At 47.7% G+C, this 27,821-nt stretch overlaps 1 protein-coding gene across 1 annotated transcript; it reads right to left on the reverse strand.

The window, feature by feature from the left end:
• PSAT1 (phosphoserine aminotransferase 1) lies at positions 1-27,276 on the reverse strand. Its single transcript, XM_046021736.1, has 9 exons — positions 27,144-27,276; positions 23,216-23,276; positions 21,797-21,866; positions 18,770-18,975; positions 17,796-17,968; positions 15,809-15,978; positions 8,715-8,843; positions 2,464-2,601; positions 1-1,213 (listed from the first exon to the last, which is right to left on the reverse strand). The coding sequence occupies exons 1-9, from the start codon at positions 27,201-27,203 to the stop codon at positions 1,108-1,110; spliced, it is 1,113 nt and encodes a 370-aa protein (XP_045877692.1). The 5' UTR covers positions 27,204-27,276; the 3' UTR covers positions 1-1,107.
• Positions 27,277-27,821: the final 545 nt, after the last annotated feature.

The following is a 27,821-nucleotide window of genomic DNA, read 5'->3' on the forward strand; positions in this document are numbered from 1 at the left end:
TACATAGCAGGTAAAGAAATTTATTGACAAACATTTAGATGTTTTAGGACTTTCGTGTCTCCCACACAGTCAAGAGAAAATACTGACAATGGACAAACAACAGGGAAAAACTCTTCAGCAAAGGTTCTCCAGAACTCACAGCATCACTGGTCAAACATTATAAAAAACTGTCAAGTGAACCAACGAGAAGGGAGCTTAACAGAATTTTAATTTAACAGCCTAACCGAAAAATAAAAAACATAGCAACCAACCAACCTTCTCTTCTACCCACTAAAAGGAACATTAAAGGAAATCAGAGAACTTCTAAATCCTGTGAAGCAGGTTTTTGGGAGAGGGAAGAGGAAGGGAAGGGACACACCGTTGCAAGCGTTAACCCATAATACGTGAGGTCAAGGATTCTAACAAATTCTCTTAAGTCTCTACGTGCATCACCAAGAACCGTATTATTAGAAAAAGACTGCATAGAGATATAAACTATTTGGTATTAAAAACAGACTTTGCTATGTTAACATACAGTATGTCACTTTTATCTCTTTAATGAGAGTAACAGGATAAAGAAAGATCCCCCAGCTTGCCCTTGAGCCTGGAACCCCTGAACATCACCACACAGGCAATGTGGACCCGAATTACCAGGAGCAGAACCCAGGAGACTCCATCATGTCATCTTGTAAAGGATCAAGATTCAGCACCTGTTGAATCCCGGTCCCCACTGAGCCTCTGTGCCCTGTCTGAGTGTCTCCAGAAATCAGTAACTTCAATTTGCATAATTAAGTCCACAGGCAGGTTTGAATACTGAGATCTGGCTAGAAAAAGTAGCAGCAAAGACAAAGTTAGCTGGAATTCGCTAGAAAAGCTAAAGGGAGATTTTTTTAAAAAAATGCTTCCAGTTCACGTCAGAATTAAGGTGGGGGCTGTTAAGACCCACCAGCTTTGCGGAGCTGTGGATGTTTTGCTATCGTTCTTTAAAAAAAAAACAAAACTGAGATCTGTAATAAGCACGTTCACTCGAGAAAAATACCGTGTTTGCTAGGTTTCTGTCCTCATTCCCAAGTTACTTTAGATTTTATACACTGTTCAAGGGCAGAGTATATACTGGTCAAGATGTGTTCATAGCTGATGCATCTCCAGAAAGTTCTTCATGAAGGCCGCCAGCTTTTGAACATCCTCAATCGTGACAGCATTATACAGAGAGGCCCGGATGCCTCCCACAGACCTAGAGCGACCAAAGATGCAGTCAGTGAGAACAAAAGCATCTAACTGAGCATTGAGACGACGGTCTGTCCAGTCACCCACTCCTGAGAGAGAGACAGCACCTGAGGCCATCATGTCCAACCTGTCACCTGAAAGCCCCCAGGTGGCCAGCAGGTTCAAACGTTCTCATCATAAGAAAATTCTCCCTAATGTAGCGGCAGACTATCACGCCCACACGTAACCTGGATTAACTCAGTCAGGTATCTGATGGGCCTGCCTGGGAGGAAGGCGGGAGCAGGCAACCACTGGCGGCCGGTGTCCCGCCTCCTCTGTGGTAAGGACACACACTTTTCATACAGCATGCAGGATTAACTATTTGATGTTAAGCCAGAGCAACAGTGATCTGTTTTCTCCAGACACGGGATGGAAGCCAGGGCCGTAAAAGCCATTTCAGAGATTTGTCGAAGGGAATTATGACAAAAGCCTGCAGAGGTGGCCCCACCGCGCACCCAGCCAGGGAATCATGCTAAGGGTTCCACAGGCCAAAGGAGAAGGGCCCCTGCCTGGATCAGCTGGTAGAGCATGTGACTCCCGGTCTCGGGGTTGTAAGTTCAAGCCCCATGTTGGATGTGGAGATCACTTAAAAATAAAATCCAAGGGGCGCCTGGGTAGCTCCATTGTTAGAGAATCCAACTCTTGATTTCAGCTCATTCAGGGATCATGTTATGATCCCAGGATCATGAGATCAAGCCCCATGTTGGGCTCTGTTCTCGGCGTGGAGCCAGCTTAAGAGTCTCTCTCTCTCCCTCTCCTTCTCCCCTTATGCCCATTCTCACTCACATATTCTCTCTCTCTAATAAATAAATAATAAGATCTTTTAAAAAAAAAAAAAAAAAAGGAGGATTATCCTGTGACAACTGGTCTTTCCAACAGTTACAACAGCTGCTACTCCAAGACAGGAGACTCCTAGATGGGTAGAGAGGTTTTGTTCTACATTTGAAAAACTATGGGGCGCCTGGGTGGCTCAGTCACTTAAGCATCCAACCCCTGATTCCTGCTCAGATCATGATCTCAGGGTCAGAGATCGAGCCCCACCTCGGGCTCCATGCTGGGAGTGGAGCTTGAGATTCTCTCTCTCTCCCTCCCTCCCTCCACCCACTCCCGCTCCCACTTATGTGGGTGTTCTATCTCTCAAAAAAAAAAAAGTTAAAGAAAAAGAAAAAAAACACTAAACCAATTCTCTGGTAAGTTTTTGGATTGATGTGTACTCACCTATGTCCTTTCAAGGAGATCATATTGAGTTCAAGAGCTTTATCGAGAAATCTTTTTTCTAAAGCATCGTCTCCTTTGGCATTGCCAATGCGGAATGGAATATTCATCTTGCTTCTATATTTGGGCTCCACTGGACATCTGAAAAACATGATTGTTCCAGCTACTTTTCTGAAATGTGCAACAGCCACTAATAAATCAACAGAAACACTGCTTTAAACATTTTGTCAATACAAACAGAAGTTTAAAAAAAAAAAATCTGCCCCAGGACATTGGTAATTTTTTTTTTAATATTTTATTTATTTATTTGATAGAGAGAGAGATCACAAGTAGATAGAGAGGCAGGCAGAGAGAGAGAGAGAGGGAAGCAGGCTCCCTGCTGAGCAGAGAGCCCGACGTGGGGCTTGATCCCAGGACCCTGAGATCATGACCTGAGCCGAAGGCAGCGGCTTAACCCACTGAGCCACTCAGGTGCCCCAACAGTGGTAATTTTAAAGGAGACCTCTCTGGCATATGGAACAGTGAGTTAGCATTCTCTTGTATGACTTGTACTTAATTTCAGGGAGCCTCAGTTCCCTCACCTGAATAATGGAAATAATACCTTCATTTCAAACCAGCTGTGAGAGCTCAGAGGCACAACATATAGGAAGCTTTCAATACATGGCAACCACACAGCGATGTGAGTGACCCTCTCTCTACAAGGCTAGAGGAAAAAAATACATATATATGCTAAGAGTGGCTGAGGGATTCAGCCATTAACAGCTTTCAAAGCCCCTGTCACACCGCACTGCCCCAAGCTGTGTGACCCCGAGCAACTTACTAAACCTCTCTGTTGTGTCTCACTTTCCTCATGAATACTGGGAAGATTAATGGAACCTACTTACTAAGGTTGATGTAAGGTTTAAGTGAGCCAGTATTTATAGGGGAAGTTTGTGGCTTCTAAGTGGCCACAAATCCACTACAGCCTTCCAGGCAAGAAGTGGGGTCTATTTCTTCACACCTTTTTTTTTTAAAGATTGATTGATTGGCTGGTTGATTAGAGAGAGTGAGTATGAGCAGGGAGAGGGGCAAAGAGAGAAAGAAAAGCAGACTCCCTGCTGATCCCAGGACCCTGAGATCATGATCTGAGCCAAAGGCAGCTGCTTAACTGACTAAGAAACCCAGGCGCTCCTCTCCACACCTTTTGAATCCAGCTGGCCTAGTGACTTGCTTTAACCAAGAAACTGCACCATCAGGGTTGCTATGCAACCTCCAAGCCCAAGCCTCAAGGGGAATACAGCCTCTATATCTGCCCTCTTAAAACAAGGCTGCCATGTGGGCAAGCCTGAGCTAGCCTGCTGGAAACAGGAGACCAGCAACAGCCAGCACCAACTCCCAGACATGTGAGTGAGTCACTGTAGACGGCTGGCTGCAGGTGAATTACCATGGACTCTGAATACACATTCCAGGTGAGAATGGCCGAAGAGCCACCGAGCGAAGCCCAGCCCAGCCTGCTGACCCAAAGTCAAGAGCAAAAAAAATTACTAAGTTGTTGCTTTAACAACAACTGTCTTGTGTGTTCTGTGATGCAAAAATGGATAACTGATACAGTTTAAAACAGTGTCTGAGGGGGTGCCTGGGTGGCTTAGTCAGTTAAGCATCTGTTTTCGGTTCAGGTTATGATCTCAGGGTCCTGGGATGGAGCCCCGCTTCGGGCTCCCTGCTCAGCGGGGGAGTCTGCTTCTTCCTCTCCCTATGCTGCTCCCCCTGCTTGTGTTCTCTCTCTGTCAAATGAATAAATAAAATGTTTTAAACATTTTTTTAAATAAAAATAAAAATAAAACAGGGTCTGGAACATAGTAAAACAAGCTAAGTATCAGTTAAATTCAACAAATTCATCTTTTTGGTCCCAGCATTTTGCAGAAGACTTCTCTAAACTCTCAAAAATGAAAGATGTGTGAATTTTTATCTAGGAGAGGTTAGTATTTTGACTTCAGTTTCCGATTTGAAAAATCAGCAGCCAAAATTATGGTCCATTGACAATCAAAGGAGACAAATGGAGGAACGGGCATCCACTCCAGAATAAAAGTAGGAGGAGAATATGTAATCACCCCTTCTCCATTTTCAAGCTCACCCTGTTTTATTTTTACACTTGTACAGGATGTGATTCATTAAAATTAAACAGCAAATAAAAGCAGTGTGAGGAAGCCCCCGTGGAAAGTCACGCTCTCCCCTAAGGGCACATACATAATTCCTGCTAAAGTTAATAGGAGTCAAGTGCGCACCTACAGGCAAAAGAGACGCCAAGCAGGGAAACCAAGTATCTGGAATGGGCTTTGAGCCTGAATTCCGCGAGGTGGTAGGTTTCATGGCTGACATTAAATTAAAAATTCACTGGCTACCCTCCTGATATTCTGCTGCCTCCGGCTCCCCACAGGAAGGTCTAATTATAGAGATGCCATGGTAAAGAGCATGTCTAATTTAAGGGGAAAAAAACTGAAAGGAGGAAGGCTTATTTACAGTTCAGCCCCACCCCAAATGGACCCGTCCTATCATGAAAGTGGATAGTATCACGGGAACCATGAGTCGGCACACAACAAATTATTCACATGGCGCCCAAGACGGTCTCTGGGAGAAGGATCAGGGAGGGAAACAAAGATTCTAGGGGATTCACTGCTCCCGATCTAGTGAAATGGCTGTGTAGGGAATTAACATGCCACGGGAGAAGTCTGTGAGAGCAAGAAGCACAGAGGTGAGCAAGGAATTCTGCCCAAGAGAAAGCTGAAATGTTTCAGAGCGACATGGCAAGGTTAGGATGGGTGAGCCAGAAGGAAGGCCATTCTGGCAAAACTGCATCTACAAAGGCCTGGGGGACCCCCAGCAAGAACTCTAGGAACTGCAGTGTTGGGCTTCCTGGCCAGGGGCTGGGCCCGGACGGTGGGGGGCCCTGCAGATACCGAGGGGAACTAGACTGGGTCCTTGAGCCATGAGGAGCAATCAGGTTGCCACCATATGAAATGTGAATTTTAGGAAAGGAACACTAGCACACAGAGGAGAGAATGGAGTGTGGGAACAACAAAAGGTGGAGAGACCTGCTAGAAAACTCTTAAAAAGAAGTGTCCTGGTCAGGGAGCACCTGGGTGGCTCAGTGGGTTAAGCCTCTGCCTTCGGCTCAGGTCATGACCCCAGGGTCCTGGGATCCAGCCGGACATCGGTCTCCTTGCTCATCGGGGAGCATCCTTCTCCCTCTCCCTCTGCCTGCTGCTCCCCCTGCTTGTGTGCTCCCTCTCTCTCTCAAATAAATAAAATCTTCAAAAAAAACTGTTCACCTCCCTTTTGGCGCCATATTTCTATAGTTCGAAAGAAAAGTGGAGCATTTCCTGAAAATCCAAGTGATCCCAGGAACAGCTATCAAGCACTCCACAGGGAACGCGGAGGAGGGAGCAAGCGAAGGCCTGCGGACTCCACTAACGGCGACCCGCGTGAACTCAGGCACCAGGCTGACATTTTCTGGGCAGGCAGCCCAGGGCGAATGGAAGTTCCCAGAAAGAGGTTTACTCTGAAGAAGATGAAAATTCTGGGTCAAGGCTGTACATAAGTAAATGAGACGTTTGGGGGAATGGGAGGGAAGGTGACCTAATTGCCCAGGAGACAACCCACCCGCCGTGCTGGCTACAGCAGGCTACCTTCCGAGAAATGCCGGATTGGGTGCTTGGAGTTTAAGAAGCTTGGGGGAAAAGGAATTCCAGGGATTCCCGGGCTTCCTCCTATGTTCTGTTTTGTTTCTAATTCCTGGATTTTTCCAGAGGCATCATTATTCTTTCTGTCTCCCCATTTTGTTCCTACACATCTCCTGAGAAATAAATGGAATCAAAAGCTATTAGAAAATTTGGCTTCCACAATAACCAAGTGCTTTTACTCATGTTCAAGTTCTGAGCACTTTTGGGGAATCAGGAGAGATGCCTGTTCTCCCGGGCATCCCAGGGCCTAGAACAGTTAGCCCAGAGTAGGTGCTCAGGAACATGGGCTGGATGGTTGGATGGTGGATGGATGAACGGACGGATGGATGTGTGAGTGGACGACAGATGTGTGGGTAAGCGCGTGGGTAGACGGGTGGGTGGATGGATGGATGAACAGGGGTGTGGGTGGTTGCCGGAGAGATGGGCGATATCATGGGTGGCTGGATAGATGACGGATAGAAATGTGGATGGTGGGTAGATAGGTAGATAGGTGAACAGAGGACTGAACAGGTGGACGAAACATGTCTTCAGACCTTTCCCCATCTTCCTTCTAAGTCACCATAACCATCACCTCCAGAAAACCCAGTCTTTGCTCCCCAAGCACAATATCCTTTCTTCCCTCAGTACCTTGGCAGGGATCATTCTCTGCCTTCCAAAAAATCTCTAACAGTAGTTTTGCCCTCCTCTGACTAACTTTACTCAAACTCATTCACACACACACAAAAAGAAACCAAAAACAAAAAACAAGAAACCAACAACAACAAGCCTACACCCCTACAGGCAAAGTCGTATCATCTTACTGCTCCAAGCTTCTAACTACTATTTAGCCCTTGGCTGGCAACTTCTTGGACCATCTGCCAAGCCCCCAGTCTGCACTTGGCTCTGTGGCACAGACCCAGAGCAGGCAGAAAGCACAGCGTGCACCCCTTCCCCCAGCCGGGAGAGGAGCCTAGAGGCTAAGACATCCAGCCAAACTCAACTCCCCCAGGGCCTATGGCTGGAGGGTCACTGCACGCCAAGAACTCAGGGGAACAGGCAACAAGCATTTTAAGGGCAGACATAGCAGAAACATGCTGCTTTATCCTATCTGCTCCGAAAATAACCCCCCCCAACCCCTACCCTTGGGTGGTCACGAGGACATATTAGAAGTTAGGCTTAAAGCACCATTTTGTCCATCCCGTGTGGCACTTGAATTCTTAAAGAAGAGTGTACACTCTCCTGTTACTATTGGTCAGTTACTATCATTGAACCCAAAATGGTAGTGGTCCCTGAGGAGGAGGTCCCAGGCTTGGAAAATGAGTATGTGTTTATGTATATGCGTGCAAATGTGTACAAACACCTATGTGTAGCACGCACGTACACACACACACAGCATAAAGCCTCATACGTTTGCCACTTTGAAGGCAGGGAAACGCTAATGAAAGGAGCCATCTATCAAGCTCCCCGTGTGCCAGGCACTGTACTGGGTGTTTCACACCCAGCATTTTGGTGAGAGGTCTCTGGTAAAGGACTGGACAACCCCCAGAACTTGTGGATGTGACCTATTTGGAAAAAGGGTCTTTGCAGATGTCATTAAATTACAGGTCTCTAATTGTGATTAATCATCCTGGATTATCTGGGGAGGCCCTAAATCCAACAACCAGAAGTGAAGACACCCAACAAAGGCGAAGCCAGAGACCAGGCTGACAACACCACGAGCCAAGAGCTACCTGAGCTCCCTAGAGCCCAGAAGGGAGCACGGCCTCCAGAGGAGTGTGAACAGATTTCTGTTGTTTTAAGCCACCAAGTTTCCTGCATCTTTGTTCCAGCAGTCCTAGGAGGCTAATGCAAGACCCATACACTCTCGTCCAGCAGTCAACAGACATTCATGAATCATCTAGTCACGACAATGTTTAACTAGAAGTCTCCTCATACCATAGCCAGTTCCATTCTCAGATGGCAGGTCTGGAATGGTAACATCCGTCCTAGAAGGGGAGCAGTGGACTTTCCTAGAAAAGGTGAGTGACCTAGGGGCGCCTGGGCGGCTCAGTTGCTTGAGTGTCCAACTCTTGATTTCAGCTCGGGTTGTGATCCTGGGGTTGTGGGATCGAGCCCCGGGTCAGGCTCTGAGCTCAAAGTGGAGTCTGCTTTAGATTCTCTCCCTCTCTCAAACAAAGAAAATTTAAAGAAAAAGGTAAGTGACCCAGCTGAGGGGACCCGGAATGGGTATTTATACCAAGGTTCTCCAGCAGAGAGTCCCTGAGTGATGCTGAGAGTTTCTAGCAAGTACACGTGTTTCTTCCCAGGAGACATACAGAGGAAGCAGACAGTGGGAGAAGGGGTCAGCGCTGGGAGGAAGGTGAGATCTTTGGTGTGAGAAACATCACCACCCCTGGGGTTCCCCGGGTGGGGATGCACAAGGGAAGAACTCACCTGCCCCGTAATCCTGGGGCCCTGGACTTCCCAGTCCTACGTACACCGCTCAAAGGCACATGACATATACACATTTTTAAATACACAAGAGGCACATTGTGAGATGAAAGTGCATCAACTTACACATAGAATCCTTGAGAATTATCAATAATATCATAAATCATCTGCGATTTGACGGCACTGAGCTTCTCCATGGCTGCTGCACCGCCGTTGTTCTTAATCCACTCCAGGACCAAGCCCATGACGTAGATGCTGAAACAAAGATTAAAAATCCATTTAGTTCTGCTTTGCGAAAGGGCAAAGACATTCAGAAAAAAGGTTTAATTATAGACTCCCCTCGAGCTCACACCAATCCTCACCTGTCCAGCTCCAGCCCTAATGTAAACTCTCCTCTCTCATTGCACCAGGCGTCCTCAGGACCCTGACTCCCCACCCCCACCCAGTTAACCCCTTCACTCCTACACTCACAGAGCCCTCTGCCTGTCCATCCCATAGTTTGTACCATTCACTCCCTTACTTTCTATTTCTCTGTGCCCGTGACTTGGACTCCATGGCTGTGGAAGAACTGAAGCAGCGTTCACCTTTTCTGCCCCCGAGCCCTCCCATGTGGCCCTCTACTTAGCGGGAGGCAGTGTGGCAAGACGCTAGGAGCCCAGGCTCTGAGTCAGTCCTGACTCTAGTCCCACGGCTGCTGCCACTAAGAAGACCACTCTGGGTTATTCACCTTGGGAATCCAAACCTTGGCTTTCCCACCTGGAAAGAGGGAGGCCTACCACCCTATGGGGGACACCTGGCATTTTAGCTGCCCTGATCCTCCTAAACCCACCCCCACCCAATAGGCAGACTCAGCTGGGTCCCTTGTCTCCTGGTCTCACAGCAGGGCTGGGGACCTAACTGGGACAATCAGAGCCCTCCCTGGGACTTTCTGACTTGGGAGTGAGGACAGAGAGGCAGACCTGTGTGTTGGTGACAGTGTGAGTCTCTGAAGGAGACTCATGTGAAAAAATGAAGTCAATATTCCAGCAGAAGAAACAATGATCAGAAACAGCAGATGGCAGGGGGGCGGGGGGGAATCTGGGTCCCTGGTTCCAGAAGCCACGGCCCCTCGGCTGCTCATGGAACTTGGGAGGGTTCCTTTCTGAGCCAGAATGTCAACTCTGCCAGCTGTAAGAACTCGGGGCCCAAGAGGACTAGAGAAGAGAGACTAGGAGATAGGTTGGGGAAAGTGCTTAGTGCAGGGTCCAGCACCTGGTAGCTAGGTCACACAAGTATAGACAGTGGCATCTTCATTACGAAGCCTCCCAAAACTAAACCAAACACACACAGTGCTGAAGCGTGGTGGTCTTCTGAAAGCCCATCTCTTAAAAAGGTGCGGAGGACTCCATGTGCACCTCCTCCCTGAAAGTCTGTGGGGGCAGGAGCACAGGTGTCCAAGCGAAGAGACTCCATCCTCTTGAGCTGGGAATTTGAAGACCAGCTCTCAGCTAGGCACTCTCCAGGGGTGGGATAAAGGTCCCCCATGGGAATCTGTGCAAACTGAGTTGCCAGGAGTCAATGCCCAGTGATGATCCAGGATGCTAACCTCTGGACAAGAGCTACCTTGTTTATTAACACTGCGGGTCTCTTTCCACCATGACAGGTTGAAGCAGGAGATCACTGGATCTGGAAAACGCTCTACCAGCCAGAAGCTGGTGCCAGGGGAAGCCTGAGGCTCTGGCCAGCTCATTCACTGTCTCAACCTGGTAGGTAGATGATCCAGGTGTTTCCAGAAGTTGGCAGAAGTCAATGCCAGGCTGCTCGGTAGGCAATGGGCACCCAAAACCATGTAAAAGGCTTTCCTGAGGCTTCCCTGCTTGAGGAATGAGAAACAGTAGCTAGTGGCAGAAAAGGAAAGAAGAAAGCAGAGAACAGTCCCTGAGTAATTTAGAGCTGTAGCTCTCTGGATCAAGACTGAGAATCAGAGAGACAAAGACAAAGAAGAAAGAGGCCAGAGTATTTCCTAACATCTGTTATGGGGCCAGGTGCCCTGCTAGCTGTTCTCCCTTTAACTCATCACAATAATCCTGAGGTCAAAGCTATCATCAGCCTGTTTTACAGATAAGGAAACTGAGCTTTGGGGAGCTGAATTTGGCCAACGTGACCCATTAAGTGGCTGATAAAGCCAAGATTACAACCGGGTTGCTCTGACTCCAAAGCCCAAGCTCCTTCCACAGTAACCAAGGCACCTGGTTCAGGAGGGGCTCCGGGAACCCCCACCACTATCTCCCCTACTCCTAGGGCAGCCCGGCTGGCACCAAACCTCCCAGACACAGCTGCCAAGTGCAGGGGCTACAACAGTTTCACGGCACACACGTGTGCATGTGTGTTCCAGACAGGATGCTGCCCGCCCACCCCTCTGTTCAGGAAGATGCTCTGGAATTCCCATCTAACCCCAAACTGCTCACTTCCCCACAAACTCTGCCCCATGATCCAAGCAGAGCCACGGGTGCCCGTTCACTACTCTTCAGAGGCCACATTGTGCTTCTACCCATAGCCCTGTGACCCTGGAGTTCCCTTACTGCTTTCTCGCTACTCAAGTCCAAGGCTGCAGCAAGGCCCAGGGCAGGCCCCCAAACCCAGCCAGTCCTCAGCCCCAACACACCTCCCTCTCTGTGGCTGTTGAGCTCAGACTCACACCCATGCACCCTGCTGATCTTAATGTGATCTGAGCAGCCGATGAGAAGAAAGCACCCCCCACCCCTCCCTGCCCTGCCTCACACACTGGCTGCCCAGAGCCCCGAGCCTTCTGTGAGGCCTCAGCCTGAAGCTGACCCCTCAGAAGGAAGCAGGTTCTCCCTGGGGCTTCTCATTCATGATTAACTCAGATTGCTACCCCCACACAATCCAAACTCTTCAAAACACAGGGGACCTCGATGCTTATGCAGCTTTGCAACTTCATCTCAGCTCTCCCCACACATCAGTGGAACGTGCCTGATTTCTGCCTTTCCTTCTAAAACGCCACCGGCATCACAGGGCAGCAAGTTCACCATCCAAAGCCGCCTATTGATAAGTAACTCAATAAACCACAGGAGATCCCCTCTGCAGAATACCATACAGCGCCTCAAAGGGGAAGAAAGAAAAAAGGCAGATATTTAAGCTGTGTAAGAGTGTTAAGAGTATAGTGCACATGGCATATTGCTGGGGAGAAAAAAAGAAATCTACAGAACCGTCCATATGGTAAATTTCCACTCGCAGAATATAGGGCTCTGGGTACTTCCATAGGCCCAGGACACACAGCAGTTAACAGCGGCTACCCCAGCAGTTTCTGTTCACTCCAGAAACCTTTGCTAAGAACACATGTGAATTTTTTTAAGTAATACAATGTATTCTGTGTGCTGAGGCTTACAGAAGCAGACCAGAGGGGCGCCCAGGGGGCTCAGTCGGTTAAGCATCGGACTCATGGTCATGATCGTGGGGTTATGAGACTAAGACCCAGGTGGGGTTCCATGCTCAGCGGGGAGTCTGCTTCCCCACTCCATCTGCCCCTTCCGCGCTCACACACACTCCCATAAGTGTGCACTGCACGCTCTCTCTCTCTCTCAAACAAATAAATCTTAAAAAGAAAAGAAAGAAAGAAAAGCACACCAGGAAGTCCTTGAGAAAACTCTCCCTAACTGTTTGTTCTGAAGAATCTAACCGCAGAGGCTATCTGCCTCTGGGGTTCATGGTGAGTGAGGCTAAGGCCCTGAGGCAGCCCCACAATCCTACTCTGCTGAGAAACGTGGGCTTGATAGAGGATGGGCTTATTTTGTTTCTTCTTGGTTACTTTATTTAGAGCAAAAACAAATTAATACAAGTTTAGTTGTGGTAAATAACTGTTTTGTGGGGACAGAAGGGAAGCTTAGGCATCTTATTGCCTGTTCATTCGTGGGCTCCAGCGTGACCTACTAAAGGGTGAAAACAGAATGACCACGTGATCCTTTCTTCCACCCCAGTTCACTGCTCAGGGCTACGGCCCACTCCATGAAGGCTCGTTTACCCAGCCTAGTTCACACAAAATCCCTGGAGCCTGTGGTCATTCAGCTCTGGTTTTAAAAGAAAATACATAAGTAAATAAAGGCTTCTTTTCAAATATGGGGCCTTTTCAAGGACTTCTGTGTGACACAAAGTTCGGAAGCCTTCAGGCTGCCTTATCAGCTCACCGTCAAGGACTCAGGGAGAGGATTTGGCACGAATCTTCCCCTAACTTGGAGCTTATTCTCATTGGACAAGCTGTAATTTTCTAATCTTGAGTGTTTACATACCACGAATCCGAAGTTTTTCGAATCATAGATTTAGGGTAATTGCTCAATTGTACACACTTTTATTTTTCTTTCAGGGTGAAAGAAAGCAAAGCGACACTCAGTGGGGGTCTCGGTCAGCACACATTTAACGCAGACTCTTTCACCTGCTCCATTTCGACCATTCTAATCAACATTAACAATCCTGCCCTGGGGTGGTCTGTTAACACTATTCTGATCCGCCTAAGGGAAAAAGTTTGCCCCTTTTCTGCCCTTGTTTCTGGCTCAGCAACCCCCCTCAGGCAGGAAAGCCCTGGGGAGGCAGTGTCTGCCCTTCCCTACCGCCCACCACACCACCCTCCCCCAGGCGACCCGCTGACCCGACTGGTACAGGCCTGAGGCTGATGCCTGCGAGGGGCTGGAAAGGCAGTGCCCTTATGTGAGAGCCACTGAAAGGAGCCCTTTCTCTCTGCCTGTCTAGGTCTGACTCCAGACCCTGTTATCTCTTATCATTGTCATATTTATTAGACAGACTGACCTGCTTTCTCACTGACTTTTCACCCTAATATTAACAAACAGCATTTTAACATATTCAATGCCTTTTTCAGAATTTGCTTCCCAGCAACTCGTAGTTAGGAGAGAAGGTAGCAGAGGGTGTGCCCTCCCCCCCTCACCCCCCCGACTCCTCTGGGCATTCCTCCGACTTGAACTTGCTAGCTTTCAAGCCACATTTCAGGGACAACATTCTCCTTGCCTCCTCATGGAGCCCATGGTGGCCCCTGCCTTGTCCTGAAGGACTCGCCTAACTGCGAGCCAGGGCCTGGCCCCAGGGTGGGGACAAACACCCCCTGTCACTGTGCAACCTGGCATCTAAGCCCCATCCCCAGGGTCCCTGCACCCGTGTCTTCACTGCTCAGCACAACCAGTTCCCGTGTCCAACTAGGCCAGTGATCCCTGGTTGTTTCACTGGCAGGAACCCCCAGACAGGACAGATGAGAGTGAGATTCAGCCCTACTGCCCCACCCCCCTTTTTAAAAAAAAGATTTTATTTATTTGACGGACAGAGATCACAAGTAGGCAGAGAGGCAGGCAGAGAGAGGAGGAAGCAGGCTCCCCGCTGAACAGAAAGCACGATGCAGGGCTCGATCCCAGGACCCTGAGATCATGACCTGAGCCGAAGGCAGAGGCTTTAACCCACTGAGCCACCCAGGCGCCCCTTCCCCACCCTTAATAGGCATTTCAGAAACCCTTTCAACCATGGTGAAACAGAGTGGGGTTTACAGCTGACTGAGAGAGTAAGCACCAGAACACCCCATTCCCTGAGGAAAGCAGGAGACACAAATGAGCGGCTGTGCGTCCTCGTCTGCTGTGCAGAAATCCAGCAGAAAGTTCCATTGGAAATCTAACTTTGAAAAACAACACCTTTCTTTTCTATAGCCAAGTAGGTGGGATATTTTTCTACAAAATCCCAACCTGGACGGAACCACTGCCTGACCCAGCCCGAACCCACCCTTCCACCTGCCACAGAAAAATCCGTGAGTGAAAGAGCCAGACTCTAACAGTGACCTAGTCTCCTAACACGGAATCCTTCAGACACAAATAAATGCACACTGATAACTGCTCTTGTGGCGAGCATGAAGGTACAGGGTATACAGGCCCCGGATCTGGAGCCGGGCTACCTGGGTTCAAATCCCAGCTCTGCCGTGTCTTCCAAGTATGGCCTCTGCTTCTTTGCTTGCAAAATGGATGCTACTTCCTAGGGTGCTTGGGAGGATGAAAAGGGTCACCCACATAAAGTGTCGGCATTCTACACCATTATCTGCCCTGAAAGATAAATCCATAAACTGCGCCTCTCCCCTCCCCTGCTAAGGCTCTGGGAACTAACACCGAGAAAAACAGCAATAATAATAATACAGCAGGTAGCATGCATAATCACCAGTGACAACCACGAAGTGCTTTTTTTTTTTTTTTTTTTTTTTTTTTTTTTTTTTAAAGATTTATTTATTTGACAGATAGAGATTACAAGTAGGCAGAGAGGCAGGCAGAGAGAGAGGAGGAAGCAGGTTCTGCGCTAAGCAGAGAGCCTGATGCGGGGCTCGATCCCAGGACCCTGGGATCATGACCTGAGCTGAAGGCAGAGGCTTTAACCCGCTGAGCCACCCAGGCGCCCCACGAAGTGCTTTTTGTATATGTTCTCTCCTCACAGCAACCCAGTCGGCCGTGGTCGGTACTGTTACTACTCCTGGAGGAAATGGCTGCACAGAGAGGTTAAGTGACTTGCCCAAGGTCACACAGCCAGTGAGCACTACAATCCCCCAGGCAACTGTTAAATCCTAGGTGTCACAAGATTTTCACAAAAAACCCGAGGCCAGCTGTTCAAAGATCATGGGTGGCGTGGGAGGGAAGCCTTGCTCTTCCTGAATGTGTTTCAACACCCTTTTCTCCCTTGGCTAATGGGAAGCCAAGCTTCCTTACAGGGCACCTGCAGACTGGGTGAAAAACCAGAATGGTATTTTTTCCAAGCCAGTATGTTCGTTGCCACGGCAGCCAGCTTCAGGCAGGCCCAGGAGGGCAAGAAAAGAAAGTGGGGGAGGCCTGGCCTTTCAAAGTCCTTTTCCAAAGCTTCACCGGTTGTTTGAGAGACAAGCCTGCCACTTCATCTGCAGAGAGCGTCTGGGTTAATGGTGAACCACTAACGCTATGGAGATCAAACAAAACACCACCCCCAAAGAGAAAGGGCAAGAAAAACTGATCTGACAGTGCACAGAAGGTTAACAGAGAGAGAGAGGCGGGCTGGGCAGAGAAGCCTGATAGGATGTCTGAACTACGAGGTCACTGGTTCATGAAAACACTCTCTACCTTAAACAGCTATCTGTCTTCGCTTTGATGGGAAACGGGGAGACGCCTTCCATCAGTCCCCTGCCCCCTGCCGCCCCCCAACCCCCCACCAGAGTTCACCTGAAGCACGGGGGCGTGTTGTATAAGGAGCCGTTTCCAGCCTGTACTTTGTATTCCAGGATCGAGGGGCACTCTCGAAGCGCGAACCCCAGCAGGTCCTCGCGGACGATCACTACGGTGACCCCAGCAGAGCCCACGTTCTTCTGCGCACCGGCAAAAATCACGCCGAACTGAGCAAGAGAAGACACGCTATTGTAGATGCCACGGCCATTTTTCACACATGTAGCCCCATTTCCTGGTCTCTTTCCAAAGCACGAGGAGCCGATTTTATTCCAGTGCTGCTCAAAGTGCATTCCGTTCTCTACTGGCATCTCCATCTGGGACAGCACATCAGTCCTCCCCAGGTCTGGGGCCTGCGGGTTAAGTCTGTGCCTGGTCCTTCTCACCAGCAAGAGGCTAGTCTGAGCATCTCTATAAAGCTCTTATACATATTCACCTTCACTCTGTATACCTCCTTTCTACACCCAAACCAGTATTTAAAATGAGGCTGCTGGGGCACCTGGGTGGCTCCGTCAGTGAAGCGTCTGCCTTCGACTCAGGTCATGATCCTTGCGTCCTGGGATCGAGTCCACATGGGGCTCCCTGCACATCAGGGAGCCTGCTTCTCCCTCTGCCTCTGGCCCTCCCCCTGCTAGTGTGTGCATACTTGCTGGCTCTCTCTCACTCAAATAAACAAATAAAATCTTTTTTAAAAATTTAAAATAAAGTAAAATGAGGCTGCTAACTGTTCCTCGTAACCAAAAGACACCATTCTTAACGCATTCATGTTTGTGTAAAAGGACAGTCAGAAGATGCTGAGAAATAATAGACAAGCTACCTGAGAAGAAATTTTAGCAAACAGAAATTAAGCTAAATGAACCTTTAGCTTAAAGGAACTTCAGAAAACGTTGTCATATGAGACACACAGCCCTCTCCCATCTCCTCCCATGAAACCCTTCTAAACAGCGAATGGCATCCCAAGTCCGAGGGAAGAGGGTCTGGCCCGCTAGGGAGTATGTCACAGTTAGCATTGTTGAGAATCGCCAATGCACAGATCTGGTAATAAAAAGCAAGCTACAAAGAGAACGTGGGAGAACCACCCCATGGGATATTATTCAGCCTTAAAAAGGAATGACGTCTGACACCAGCCACCGCATGGCTGATCCCTGAGCCATTACTCTAAGTGAAATGAACTTGACACGGAAAAACAAATACTGCATGAGTCCCGTTTTATGAGGGAGCCAGAGAAGTCCAATGTGGAGAATGGAGGCTCCCGGGGCCTGGGGGAGGCCTGAGGACTTACTGTTTCAGGGGCAGAGTCCCAGTTTGGGAAGACAAACAGTTCTGGAGACGGATGGAGGTGATGTTTGCACGGCAGTGTTCATGTATCTAACTCCCCTGAACTGTACATGCAAAAATGGTTAAAACGGTAAATTTTATGTTATATGTATTGTACCACAATATTTTTTTTGAAAGGCAGGCTATCATTTAGTGTGTTTTTTCCTAAATGCTTTACAGTTATTATGCGCCCTCGCGGCACGCACCTGAGTGCACTGCTCCCCTGCCCGCCTTGACGTGCCGCCTGGAAAGCCCACGTGTGCTGTTGATGCTCTTGGAGTTGAGGGGGGCTCAAGGTAAGGTGGAGCCCCTTCCCAGATCCCCCGAGCTTGGATCATCTGCAGCTTCCCCAGAAATCAGCGAGCTATTCCCAATGTATTGACCAAAACAGTTCCTAAGAGGCACCCTCAAAGGCAGATGAAAGCCACAAGGATTCTGTGTGACTCTGTGAGGCCATCATTAACACAGGGTGGAACCCATCAAGACTCACATGTCCCGATAATCCACTATAAATAAGCAACTTTCTGCCTGGGCATCGTGAGTTGTCTTGGCTTCACAGTCTCTGTTGGCCCAAGACATTCTGGGCCTTTCCTTGTTCTCGTATTTCTTAAAATGCCCTCACGAAATCCAAGACACAGGGGTTCCCCCGCCAGACTCCTTTACACTCTACCTTGGAAATATCCACCGGCTTGGAGAGGAAGTTTGAGGACATGTCGCAAACCAGCACTGCCCCCTTGACATCAGGGATGAAGTCAAACTCCACTCCATGCACGGTCTCATTGGCGCAGTAATACACATAGGAGGCGTCGGGGCTGAGGCTCCAGGTGCTTGGATCTGGGATTTCTATCACAGAAGAACAGGTGGAGAGTCTGTGCTTTCATTCCTCTTTGCTCATGTAGATGGGAATGGCCAAGAAGGACAGCCCTCCCCTAGCTGTGAAAGGCTGATTCCAAAGTCCTCCCAAGGGAAATCACCCTATCCATTTTATATTATAATCCCCATCAACAACCTAAAAGGATGATCCATCCCATCCTCTTGATGGTTGTTGGGGGCAACTAATCTTCAAGGATGGTATGGTGGAAATTTTTCCTATTACCCAGTATCCATCCACCCTATGTCCACTGAGTTCCTTCTTGGGGCTCCAGCCTCCCCAACTCAGCCCATGTAGTTCCGATGTAGTCAGTTTCACCCACAGCCACATGACTGAATGGGAATGGGACACAGGACATGTGAGGCTGTGACTGGGAATGCTTGAACAAAGTCGTTGAAACTTGGGAGAATATAAGGTCAGGAGCATACTCTAAAAGGGAAGGGACTGTGGAGCCACACAGAGGAGACCGGGAGAAGCATCAGGACCTGCAGACATTGTTGGGGCCCTTGATCAAGCCATACCTAAAGCCAAATCAGCCATAGGCTTTCCAGCTGAGTAAATCAAAGAATATTCTTTCTGTAGCAGCCAGTTAGTAATCTTAACAAGGGAGACTATCCACTCTAAATGGTATCAAATCAGCTACCAAGCAGAAGGAATTAAAAACTGCAGGTTGCCCGGGGAAGGGATAACCAGGTATCTGAAAAGGGACCACCCACCAGGCAGCATTTATCCACATTCCATTATCACAGTACAGCTCAGATCCCAGCACTTACTCGTGTAACTCCCAAGTTTGGGGTGGACCATATTCACAGTCCCGAACTTCTTGGCTTCTTCTGCGGCCTTAGCTGACCAAGAGCCCGTTACCACATAGTCAGCACACCTTCCTGCTTTCCGGCCAATCAGGTTTAAGGGGACAGCACTGAACTGGCCAGACCCACCTCCTTGCACAAAAATCACCTTGTAGTTATCTGGAATGGCTCTGGGCAGAAGGTGAGAAACAGTAAACAGAGACACACAAGGTCAAAGAAAGAATGAGCGAGGCTCTCAGCACTTTACTTTGGGTGGATCTACTACAAGAAATGTGGTAAAGTCCCACCCCTGCTTTGCCTTCCCCAAAGCCCTTCCTTGGGCTTCCTGAAGAAGCCTATGGGTACTTTTTGGAGGGAAGCCAGTCACACTCTGCTGTTCCTTTAGGGAATCACCTTGCTCTCACTCTCAGTCCACACGGATCTAGGGTGGCCAACCCTGACTCCAGAGGATGAGCCCACAAGCCAAGCTGGCCAGTGGAGTTCAGTTCTGAGACCTTTGCTCAAACATCTGGAAAAGACGAATGGTCTCTATTGAGGGAACGAATAAACTAGCTAATCCTGCAACCACTGGTGGCCATCTGGTGGGGCCAACACATCCAAAAGCAAAGCCAGGAGATGGAGTAAAAGACCTTCCTGGACATCACCTGAGCTCCTCCTCAATCGCTCCTGCACTGTCTAGTTACACGAGGAAATACATTTCCTCTTCTGCTGAGAGTTGGGCTTCCATCACCTGCAACCAGAAGTCCTAAAAATAGACATGTGCTGGTCCATTCCAGGAACCAAGTGGACCCTAGCAAAGGCTTAAGCACGTCATCACATATTGATAAACATCGAGATTACCAGTGAAAATTTTTTTACTCCAACGTACAAAATTAAGATGTTTGCTGGAATGGCTGCAGGCAGTAGAAGGCCAGCCCCAGAGGAACTAGGCCATGGAAACTGGACCCCAGCCTTTGAGGAAGCTCAGAACTTGGGAACAGGTATACAGAAGGCAGATGGCTGGGGTCCAGAGGCCTGAGTACCAAAGGGCAGGGCAATGTGAGAGGGTTGAATGGCTGGTGTGCAAATAAGTGTCTGTTCCTGAAACCCATCTGCCCGCGATCATGCAGGCTAGCAGGCAGCTCGCACTGGGAGACTCTAAACAGGAGGTTCTCAAGGTTCTTGGCAGCTGGGAGGACTGGCATGGTTCCAAGTTTATGTTATTCAGATGCCAGATAGATAAGAAGGCCAGCACCTGGATGGAAGGACAGGAGACAGAGGCCCAGGTACAGGGAGGGACACAAGGTAGGCACTTGGTTAGGAAAATAAAGGATAGCCAGAAATTGAACGGGGAATCCGGTCCCAAGAGGCTTGCAGCCGTACGGGTCAAATGCCACATCTTCTGGGCCGGGGCTCCAAATACCTGTCCCATGAAGGATGGACTTGTGCTGTGAACATGACATGGAACCCAACAGGCACACCCCATGTGAGGGGCCAAGCAAATGATGACCGGTTCTGGCCACCCACAATGCAATGGGCTCTAGTGCTCCTCACAAAAATAGCACCAGCCAGGGCGCCTGGGTGGCTCAGTGGGTTAAGCCTCTGCCTTCAGCTCAGGTCATGATCTCAGGGTCTTGGTTCAAGCCCCGCATAGGGCTCTCTGCTCTGTGGGGAGCCTGCTTCCTTCTCTCCCTCTGCCTGCCTCTCTGCCTACTTGTGATCTCTCTGTCAAATAAATAAAATCTAAAAAAAAAAAAAAAAAAGGCACCAACCTGCCCCACCTGAAGACTTTTATCAAGGCAGTTCAAAAGGAAAGTAATAGTCAGTACAATACCAATCGTGTTAATGAAATCATGCAAACTTGCACCCTTAAAATGTTAACAGTAATTACTTCTGACAGATGGGGTTATGGAAAATTTCAGTTTAATTTGTGACATTCAGTTTTTCCTAAACTTTCTACCATGAATATACACTAGTTTTATGAGCAGAAAACGTGTTGTTGTTGTTGTTGTTTTTAAGATTTTATTTATTTATTTGACAGACAGAGATCACAAGCAGGCAGAGAGGCAGGCAGAGAGAGAGAGGAGGAAGCAGGCTCCCCGCCAAGCAGAGAGCCTGATGCGGGGCTGGATCCCAGGCAGAGCTGAAGGCAGAGGCTTTAACCCACTAAGCCACCCAGGCACCCCTGTTTGTTTGTTTGTTTGTTTGTTTAAGCTTATCGTATTTGTAACGTTTATGTGACTATACTTAGATAGTATGTAAATCTATCCCTTAAACAGCAATCTATTTAAGAGTAAGGTTTCCTCTGGGTAAGGAGAGTAGTGCAGATAAGCTAAGAGGGATCATTTGAGAAGTTCCTGGAGTGAAGAGCTCTTAAAATTACCCAAAGAGTCTGTTAAAGTTGAAGTTTCTACGGAGATTCTGATTCAGCTGGGCATGGTGGGCCCTGTACTTGAATTTTTTAATACCTGCCCACAGACAGGTGACTGAACAGGTACTATGAGGCCCTTGCTTTAAGAACCAGTACACTGACCAAGATGACCATTTCTCTGTTATTTAAATCCCTTTTAAGCCTGAAAAATCTTAGATATGATGATTTCAAATCATTGGAAACACCACTTAAAATAAAAACACACAGGGGTGCCTGGGTGGCTCAGTCAGTTAAGCATCTGTCTCTTGATTTCCACTCAGGTCATGATCTCAGGGTTGTAGGATCGAGCCCCAAGTGGGGCTCTGCACTGGGCATGGAGCCTGCTTAGGATTCTCCCTCCCCCTCTCTCCCTCTAAAAATAAATAAATAAATAAACAAATGAAAATAAAAACACAAAGGTAGGATGGCAAACAAGTAAAAACCATTATATACTAATTTAGTGAAATTGGGAAAACTCTTCAAAAGATTCTTTTCAACTACAAAATATTCTTAACACACAGCCAAGTAAATATGTTAACAGATACTCACATACATAGATTATCGACCAAGAGTAACGACTCTGTTTAAAATTTTAAACTTACAACAATTCCCGCAGAAGATTCTCTGCTTTGTTAATAATCTTGGCAAAATCCGACGACCTGTGACTCATTTCTGTGGAAGGAAAGATAAATAACAAGAAAAAAAGTTCCTGTTTAAAACCAATCACACAGAAGTAACGTTAGAAGTAGCTACACAGGGTGTCTCAGTGGCTCAGTGGGTTAAAGCCTCTGTCTTCGGCTCAGGTCATGATCCCAGGGTCTTAGGATCCATCCCCACATTGGGCTCTTTGCTCAGCATGGAGCCTGCTTCCTCCTCTCTCTCTGCCTGCCTCTCTGCCTCCTTGTGATCTCTGTCAAATAAATAAATAAAATCTTAAAAAAAAAAAAAAAGTAGCTACACAGTTTGCAAATAAGATGATAAACGGAAAACTCAGTTATTTTGCACTCAAATTGTGGGCCAAGGCTCACTTCGTTTAGGGGGAAAATCCAAACTAATTTTCAAATTGCAAACATTGGAGCCTTCTAGTCACAGAAGAATGATTTTCAAGCGACATACTCATTGAATGAGCCATTTACTAATTCATCCTTCCATCCCTGTGATTTCTCAACATCCTTCTCACAAATATGAATCCGTGTGCAAGGACTGCCCCATAGAAACAACAGCACAAAATTCCACTCTGTGGCTTTCACTGCGCAGAAACCCCAGCATGCGTTCCAAACCCACAGGAACAAAATTTAATAGCAGTGATCCTACAGTTAACCCTATAATCTCTCCATATTGTGCAGCCTTGGGAGTTACCAAAAAAAAAAAAAAAAAAGGAAATTAAAATTTAAAATTTTTTAAATTCAAAGGGCCCCTTCCTCAATGATAAAGTAGAAACTTAATGCAATTATTAAGGTGCAAGATCTGAGCAGAGGCTTATAGACTTTTAAACTTTTACTAAGTTCATTTTCAAGTTCAGTAAAAGAGGGCTGGAGCCCTGGGATGCATATGTCCAGCATCCTCTGATCTCAGATGCTATAAATAGCAAAAGTAATCATGAAGTGGTAAACGGACACGCAAGAACCCCTCACCAGCATGTATGCTGATTTCAAAACTGCTTCTAGGAGAACACGGGTGGCTCAGTCAGTTGAGCATCTGCCTTCAGCTCAGGTCGTGATCCTGGTGTCCTGGGATCAAGCCCCAAGTCAGCCTCCCTGCTAAGCTCAGGGGAGAGTCTGCTTCTCTCTCTCCCTCTTCTGCTCCCCCCACCCTCATGCTCTCTCTCACTCAAATAAATAAATAAACTCTTTAGAAAAAAATTTTTAAAAGTTTCTATCAAACATGCCACCAAAGTTACTAATATTTAAAAATATATTTACAAAGGCCTAAAGGAGACAGAGGTGAAAAGTCAAGGTTTGATGCATTTTCATCAGTTCTCTTTGGAACCTGGATATTCAGAGTCAAAAAGTGAATCTTACCAAGAACACTAATCCCAATTCCTTTGTAGTCTAATGTTTCATTTTGGATCTCTAACAATACCTAGAAGAAATAAGAGAAAATAAAATGATTTGAATATTCGGCCCAGTGCTCTGCCTCTGGACATCAGACCAGGGAGGGAGTCTACCCACAGAGCCTGTGAGGTCTGGAAACTTCTGTACCGCCCACGGCCAATCCCCTTCCTTAACCAGTCCACAGAGCCCTGATGATGCAACTTACACACAAGTTAAGTGTGAAATTATGTCATGTGATTGATATTAAAATATAATTTTCCCAAAACGAATTTACTTAGATAAAAAAATTCACCTAGATTAAAAAAAAAAAGTTCAAATAGAGAATTTTTCTGATGACAACCCTTAACTATCAAGATAAGACCTTTGGGAAAAACCAGATTCCCCAGAAAAAAGTCTGCTCCACAATTACACTTACCACTCTCTGAAAGCAAAAGTACAACAAAATGCATTGAGTCCTGGGTTCAGGGAACAACAAAAAGATTAATTGGGCTGAAATTAAACAGGTAAATCAATTTCCCATCTTGCCAGTCTAAGGTGCTCAATTGGGACAGGTTGGGTGTACAGAAATTAGGAAGCTTGGCCTTGAATAAGATCAATCCAGGAATAATGACATACTGATCCCTCTTGCCAACAGAGCTATGCGGGTGATATTCCTGTCCCCAATTTGCAGAAGAAAGAGATCAGCAGAGGCTCTGAAGGGTAGACACCTAGCCAGTCTCTTGACCCCTCTACTAAAATGACTGCAGCCCCTTAATCACGTTCTGTCTTACAGGGACACATGGGCAGGCGGGACCTAGTGCACTGGCAATCCCAAAGAGTCAGGAAACAGGGTCACGGCTCACCACCCCTTGAAAAACACAGCTGACCTGGAAGGAGCCCCATGGCTGTTTTCTCCCCCAAAGTGCGTAGAATGCAAGTAACTACACAATGAGAAAAAAAAAAAAACCAATCCTTTATTTATTTATGTTTTTAAAAGAAGACAGATAGAAAGTCCTATCAGAGATGAATGCTGAAGTGTTTTTGTGAAATGACATGATACCTGGGATTGGCTTTAAAATAATCCAGGGGCACCTGGGTGGCACAGTCAACTAAGCATCTGCCCTAGGCTCAGGTCATGACCTCAGGGTTCTCCCTCTCCCTCCAAAAAAAAAAAAAAAGAATCCAGGAGCAGGTAGGGAGAAAGAGGGTGTAGATAGGTGCTGCAAGTTAAAATCCTCAGAGATGCATGCATGGATTCCCCTGCCTACCTTTGTGTCTGTGAGAACTGTCATAACATGCAAAGAGGAGGGGGAAAGCTCTAAAAATGTACACGAAACAGGTGAGACAAGCTCTCTGTAGAAGCAACCTGCCACCAAATTTCCTTGAAAGACAGAGACTAAATCAGATGTCACAAAACAATCTAACTGGATGGCAACTTGTCTGAAATACAACATTTAACACTAAAGAATTAGACAAAAGATTTCCCGGCAAGGGAGGCTAGTTTAAGAATTTGTCATTGTTGGGGCATCTGGCTAGCTCAGTCTGTGGAGCATGTGACTCTTGATCTTGGGGTAGTGAGTTCAAGCCCCATCTTGGGTGTAGAAATTAATTAAAAATAATAATAGGGCACCTGGGTGGCTCAGTTATTTAAGCGACTGCCTTTGGCGCAGGTCATGATCCTGGCATCCCAGGATGGAGTCCTGCATGGGTCTCCCTGCTCAGCAGGGAGTCTGCTTCTCCCTTTGACCCTCATCCCTCTCATGCTCTCTCTCTCTCAAATAAATAAACAAAATCTTTAAAAACAATAATAATAATAATAATAAAAAGCTAGCATTTAAAAAAAGTATTTGTCACTGGTTTTGCAAACTATGGGATGATTATTATTATTAGCACTGGCCGATTAAACACATTCAATGAATCCTTTCTTTGGTGAACATAAAGAGATAGTAAAGGCATCTTTGAACCCGTTTACGATGGGATTTCTCTTACGGGCAGTATCCCTTGAAATGAGTTTCTGATCCAAATCATTACAAAGAGTTTTAAAGACTTCTACCCAAAAAGCATGCCCCTCTACTCCAGTGGAGTTTTTTTTTTTTTCAAACTGCAGAATGCAATCACTCTTATGGGTCACAACACATTTTTTTAAATAGAACAGACTACCGTGGAACAGAGTACAAAAAGTATGGATGTCATCGTTATTTAGGCTAAATATTTCGTAAGGTTTTAGTTATCATTATATACATATACTTCATCATTTTGTAAAATTATATTTCTCATTGTGGTCACGGTCAGCAATAAAATTTGAAAAGCTTCTCTAATCCCTACAATCAAATCAAATCAAAAATTAAAAAGTAACATCTGCCACTTCCTCCCACCCCCTCACCCCTCACAGAAGGCATCTGAGGAGAAAAATCCTCCCAAGAAAATAAGAAATAACTGTATTACTGATGACAACTTCCATTATAAGAAAAGCATAAGAAATTGCACAGGGAGGGACACCTGGCTGGCTCAGTTGAGATTCTTGGTCTCCGGGTCCTGAGTTCGAGCCCCAAAGGGGAGAAAGTACTTTTAAAGAAAAAGAAAAAAAAAAAAAAAAAAGAAAGAAAGAAAAGAAATTGCACAGGGAACAAATACTCAGAAGGCTCCAAACCATGGAGACAAGAGAAAGGTGAGGAGGGTACAAGAAACACTTGCACAGCTCTAAGCAGGGAAGGAATTTCACCTAAAACAGGCTGCAGGAAGTGGGAAAAACCAAGCCTTGCTCTTTCCACTACTATGAGCTCTGCCCCTAGGAAAGCACTGAGTCCTTTCCCTTCTAAAATTGTTAAGATTCTCTGTTCTTAAAACACAGAAGAGGCTCTATCCCAGGGAGATTTCTACTCTGTTCAACAATAGATAATTGTAAAGCACTTGGCTAAGCCCCATGTTGCTACAACATAGTATCAGAGTCAATGTGGTTAGAAAAATAAAAATATAACAGCAGAGATAGCAGCTTGTCAATCAAGGCACACCACAAACTGCCTTCTTCACAGCTGGGGGGGCGACTGAAGATGATGTGGGAAGGAGAATGGGCGTTTGTGGGGAGGAGCTGAAACCTGGCTAGGGGCCTAGGGAGGCAAGGGAGTGAGTTCCACTTGCACTTGAAAAGTCTGGTTGTGGCCCCGGGGAGAATTCAATCATTCCATTTCCTCCAAAACAAAGTGAAGCAAACTGGGCTGGCAGCCCACTGCCTACCAGAATTTGAACACTCGAATGCCTTACGAGTCAAGCCAGTTAAAATTAAAAAAAAAAAAAAGTACGGCTGAAAAAGGCGGGGGAAGGGAAGGTTCTCTTGGGAAACAAGGGAGGAAAGCCAGGGCTGAAGGCTTTCAAATTTATATTTCTGAAAAGCAATGTTCCCGAGTGCTGGCTAAACCAAACACTCCGTACAAGGGGTCAGGCGCGGGACTCCAGTCTGCAATCCCCTCCAGTTTAACGCGATCCCCATTCACCATTCACTCAGTGTCCATTCACGGATGCACTCAATACTGCCAGGCTCGCAGCAGTGCCCTGCAAGGCGAACCCAGCGATGAGGGCTTTTTGCTTTCCGCCGCGCCCGGGTCCAGGACTGGAGAAGGCACAGCCCGGGAGTCTGCAGGTGCGCTGCGCCGGCGAGCCACGTCGTGAAAGCCGCTCACCGGCAGTCGGCGCCGGGGGCAGCTGCACAATCATGTTACCCAGTTTCCTTCTCCCAAGTGCATTCTTCCAGAAGCCCACTTGCTAGGGGTCCCGAACTGGGCGTGCACGCTGGTGCAGAGGGTTCGGAGGGCTCCGGGCGGGGAGAGGGGATACTAAGACCCGGCGCAGAGATGCACAGCCACCCGAGCGCGGGCTCCCGCTCGGACCACACCCCCGGCGCGCGCCCGTGGGGACTTACCGAGCGCGGTAACTTGGCAGGCCCGGGCCCGAAGTTGACCACCTGCGTCGGGGCGCTCATGGTGCGGCAGCGCAGGCGACGAGGACAACGGAGAGAAGCGTGCGCGGCGCGAGTCTGCTCCGGGCGCAGACCATCTGTCTTCTTCCAGCGCCCAGCCGGCGCCACCATTGGGCCGCGCAGTCGCAGGCCCTGCGCTAATTGGTTCGCGCTACGGGGCTCACATCCCCATTGGTCGTGCTCAACGGCCAAGTCCCAGGAGCAGTTGCTCCTCCTCTCGTGTACTGTTTCAACTCTTTTCTGATGAATGCAAGGCGCGCGGGAGATTGCACCAGCCATCGGACTCCGCAGAGTGCCCGCCCTAGCATCGTGGGCGGCGGGAGAAGGCTGCCCCTGCCAACGTGAGTTAGTGCTTCTGCATCCTGGATCAAATCCGTTTCCGCCCTCCAACCTTGACCCCAGCCCCTCTCTCTCGGTCGCACCGGAAGATGTGGAGGAAATCGCTCCCCAATCCAACCACCTCTCCTTCACCAACCCCAGGTCTGGGTTCTGATGCATATTTCAGAGCCAGCAGTTATTAATTCACCAAGCTTTTCTGAGCTCCCCCGCGGACCCCAGATACTCCAGTGGAGAGGCAGGGCTCCCAAGAAAGGAACTGGCGGGTGAAGGATGGGCCGGGAG

This window comes from Meles meles, chromosome 11, assembly GCF_922984935.1.
Source record: "Meles meles chromosome 11, mMelMel3.1 paternal haplotype, whole genome shotgun sequence".
Lineage (NCBI taxonomy): Eukaryota > Metazoa > Chordata > Mammalia > Carnivora > Mustelidae > Meles > Meles meles.

Excerpts from the sequence above, each read along its gene's own strand:
- PSAT1 (XM_046021736.1), bottom strand. The coding sequence starts at position 27,203 with ATGAGCGCCCCGACGCAGGTGGTCAACTTCGGGCCCGGGCCTGCCAAG. Across the intron at positions 17,969-18,769 it reads CAAACTTGGGAGTTACACGA|AAATCCCAGATCCAAGCACC; the intron begins GTAAGTGCTGGG and ends CTTCTGTGATAG. Across the intron at positions 8,844-15,808 it reads AACACGCCCCCGTGCTTCAG|CATCTACGTCATGGGCTTGG; the intron begins GTGAACTCTGGT and ends TCTTTGTTTCAG.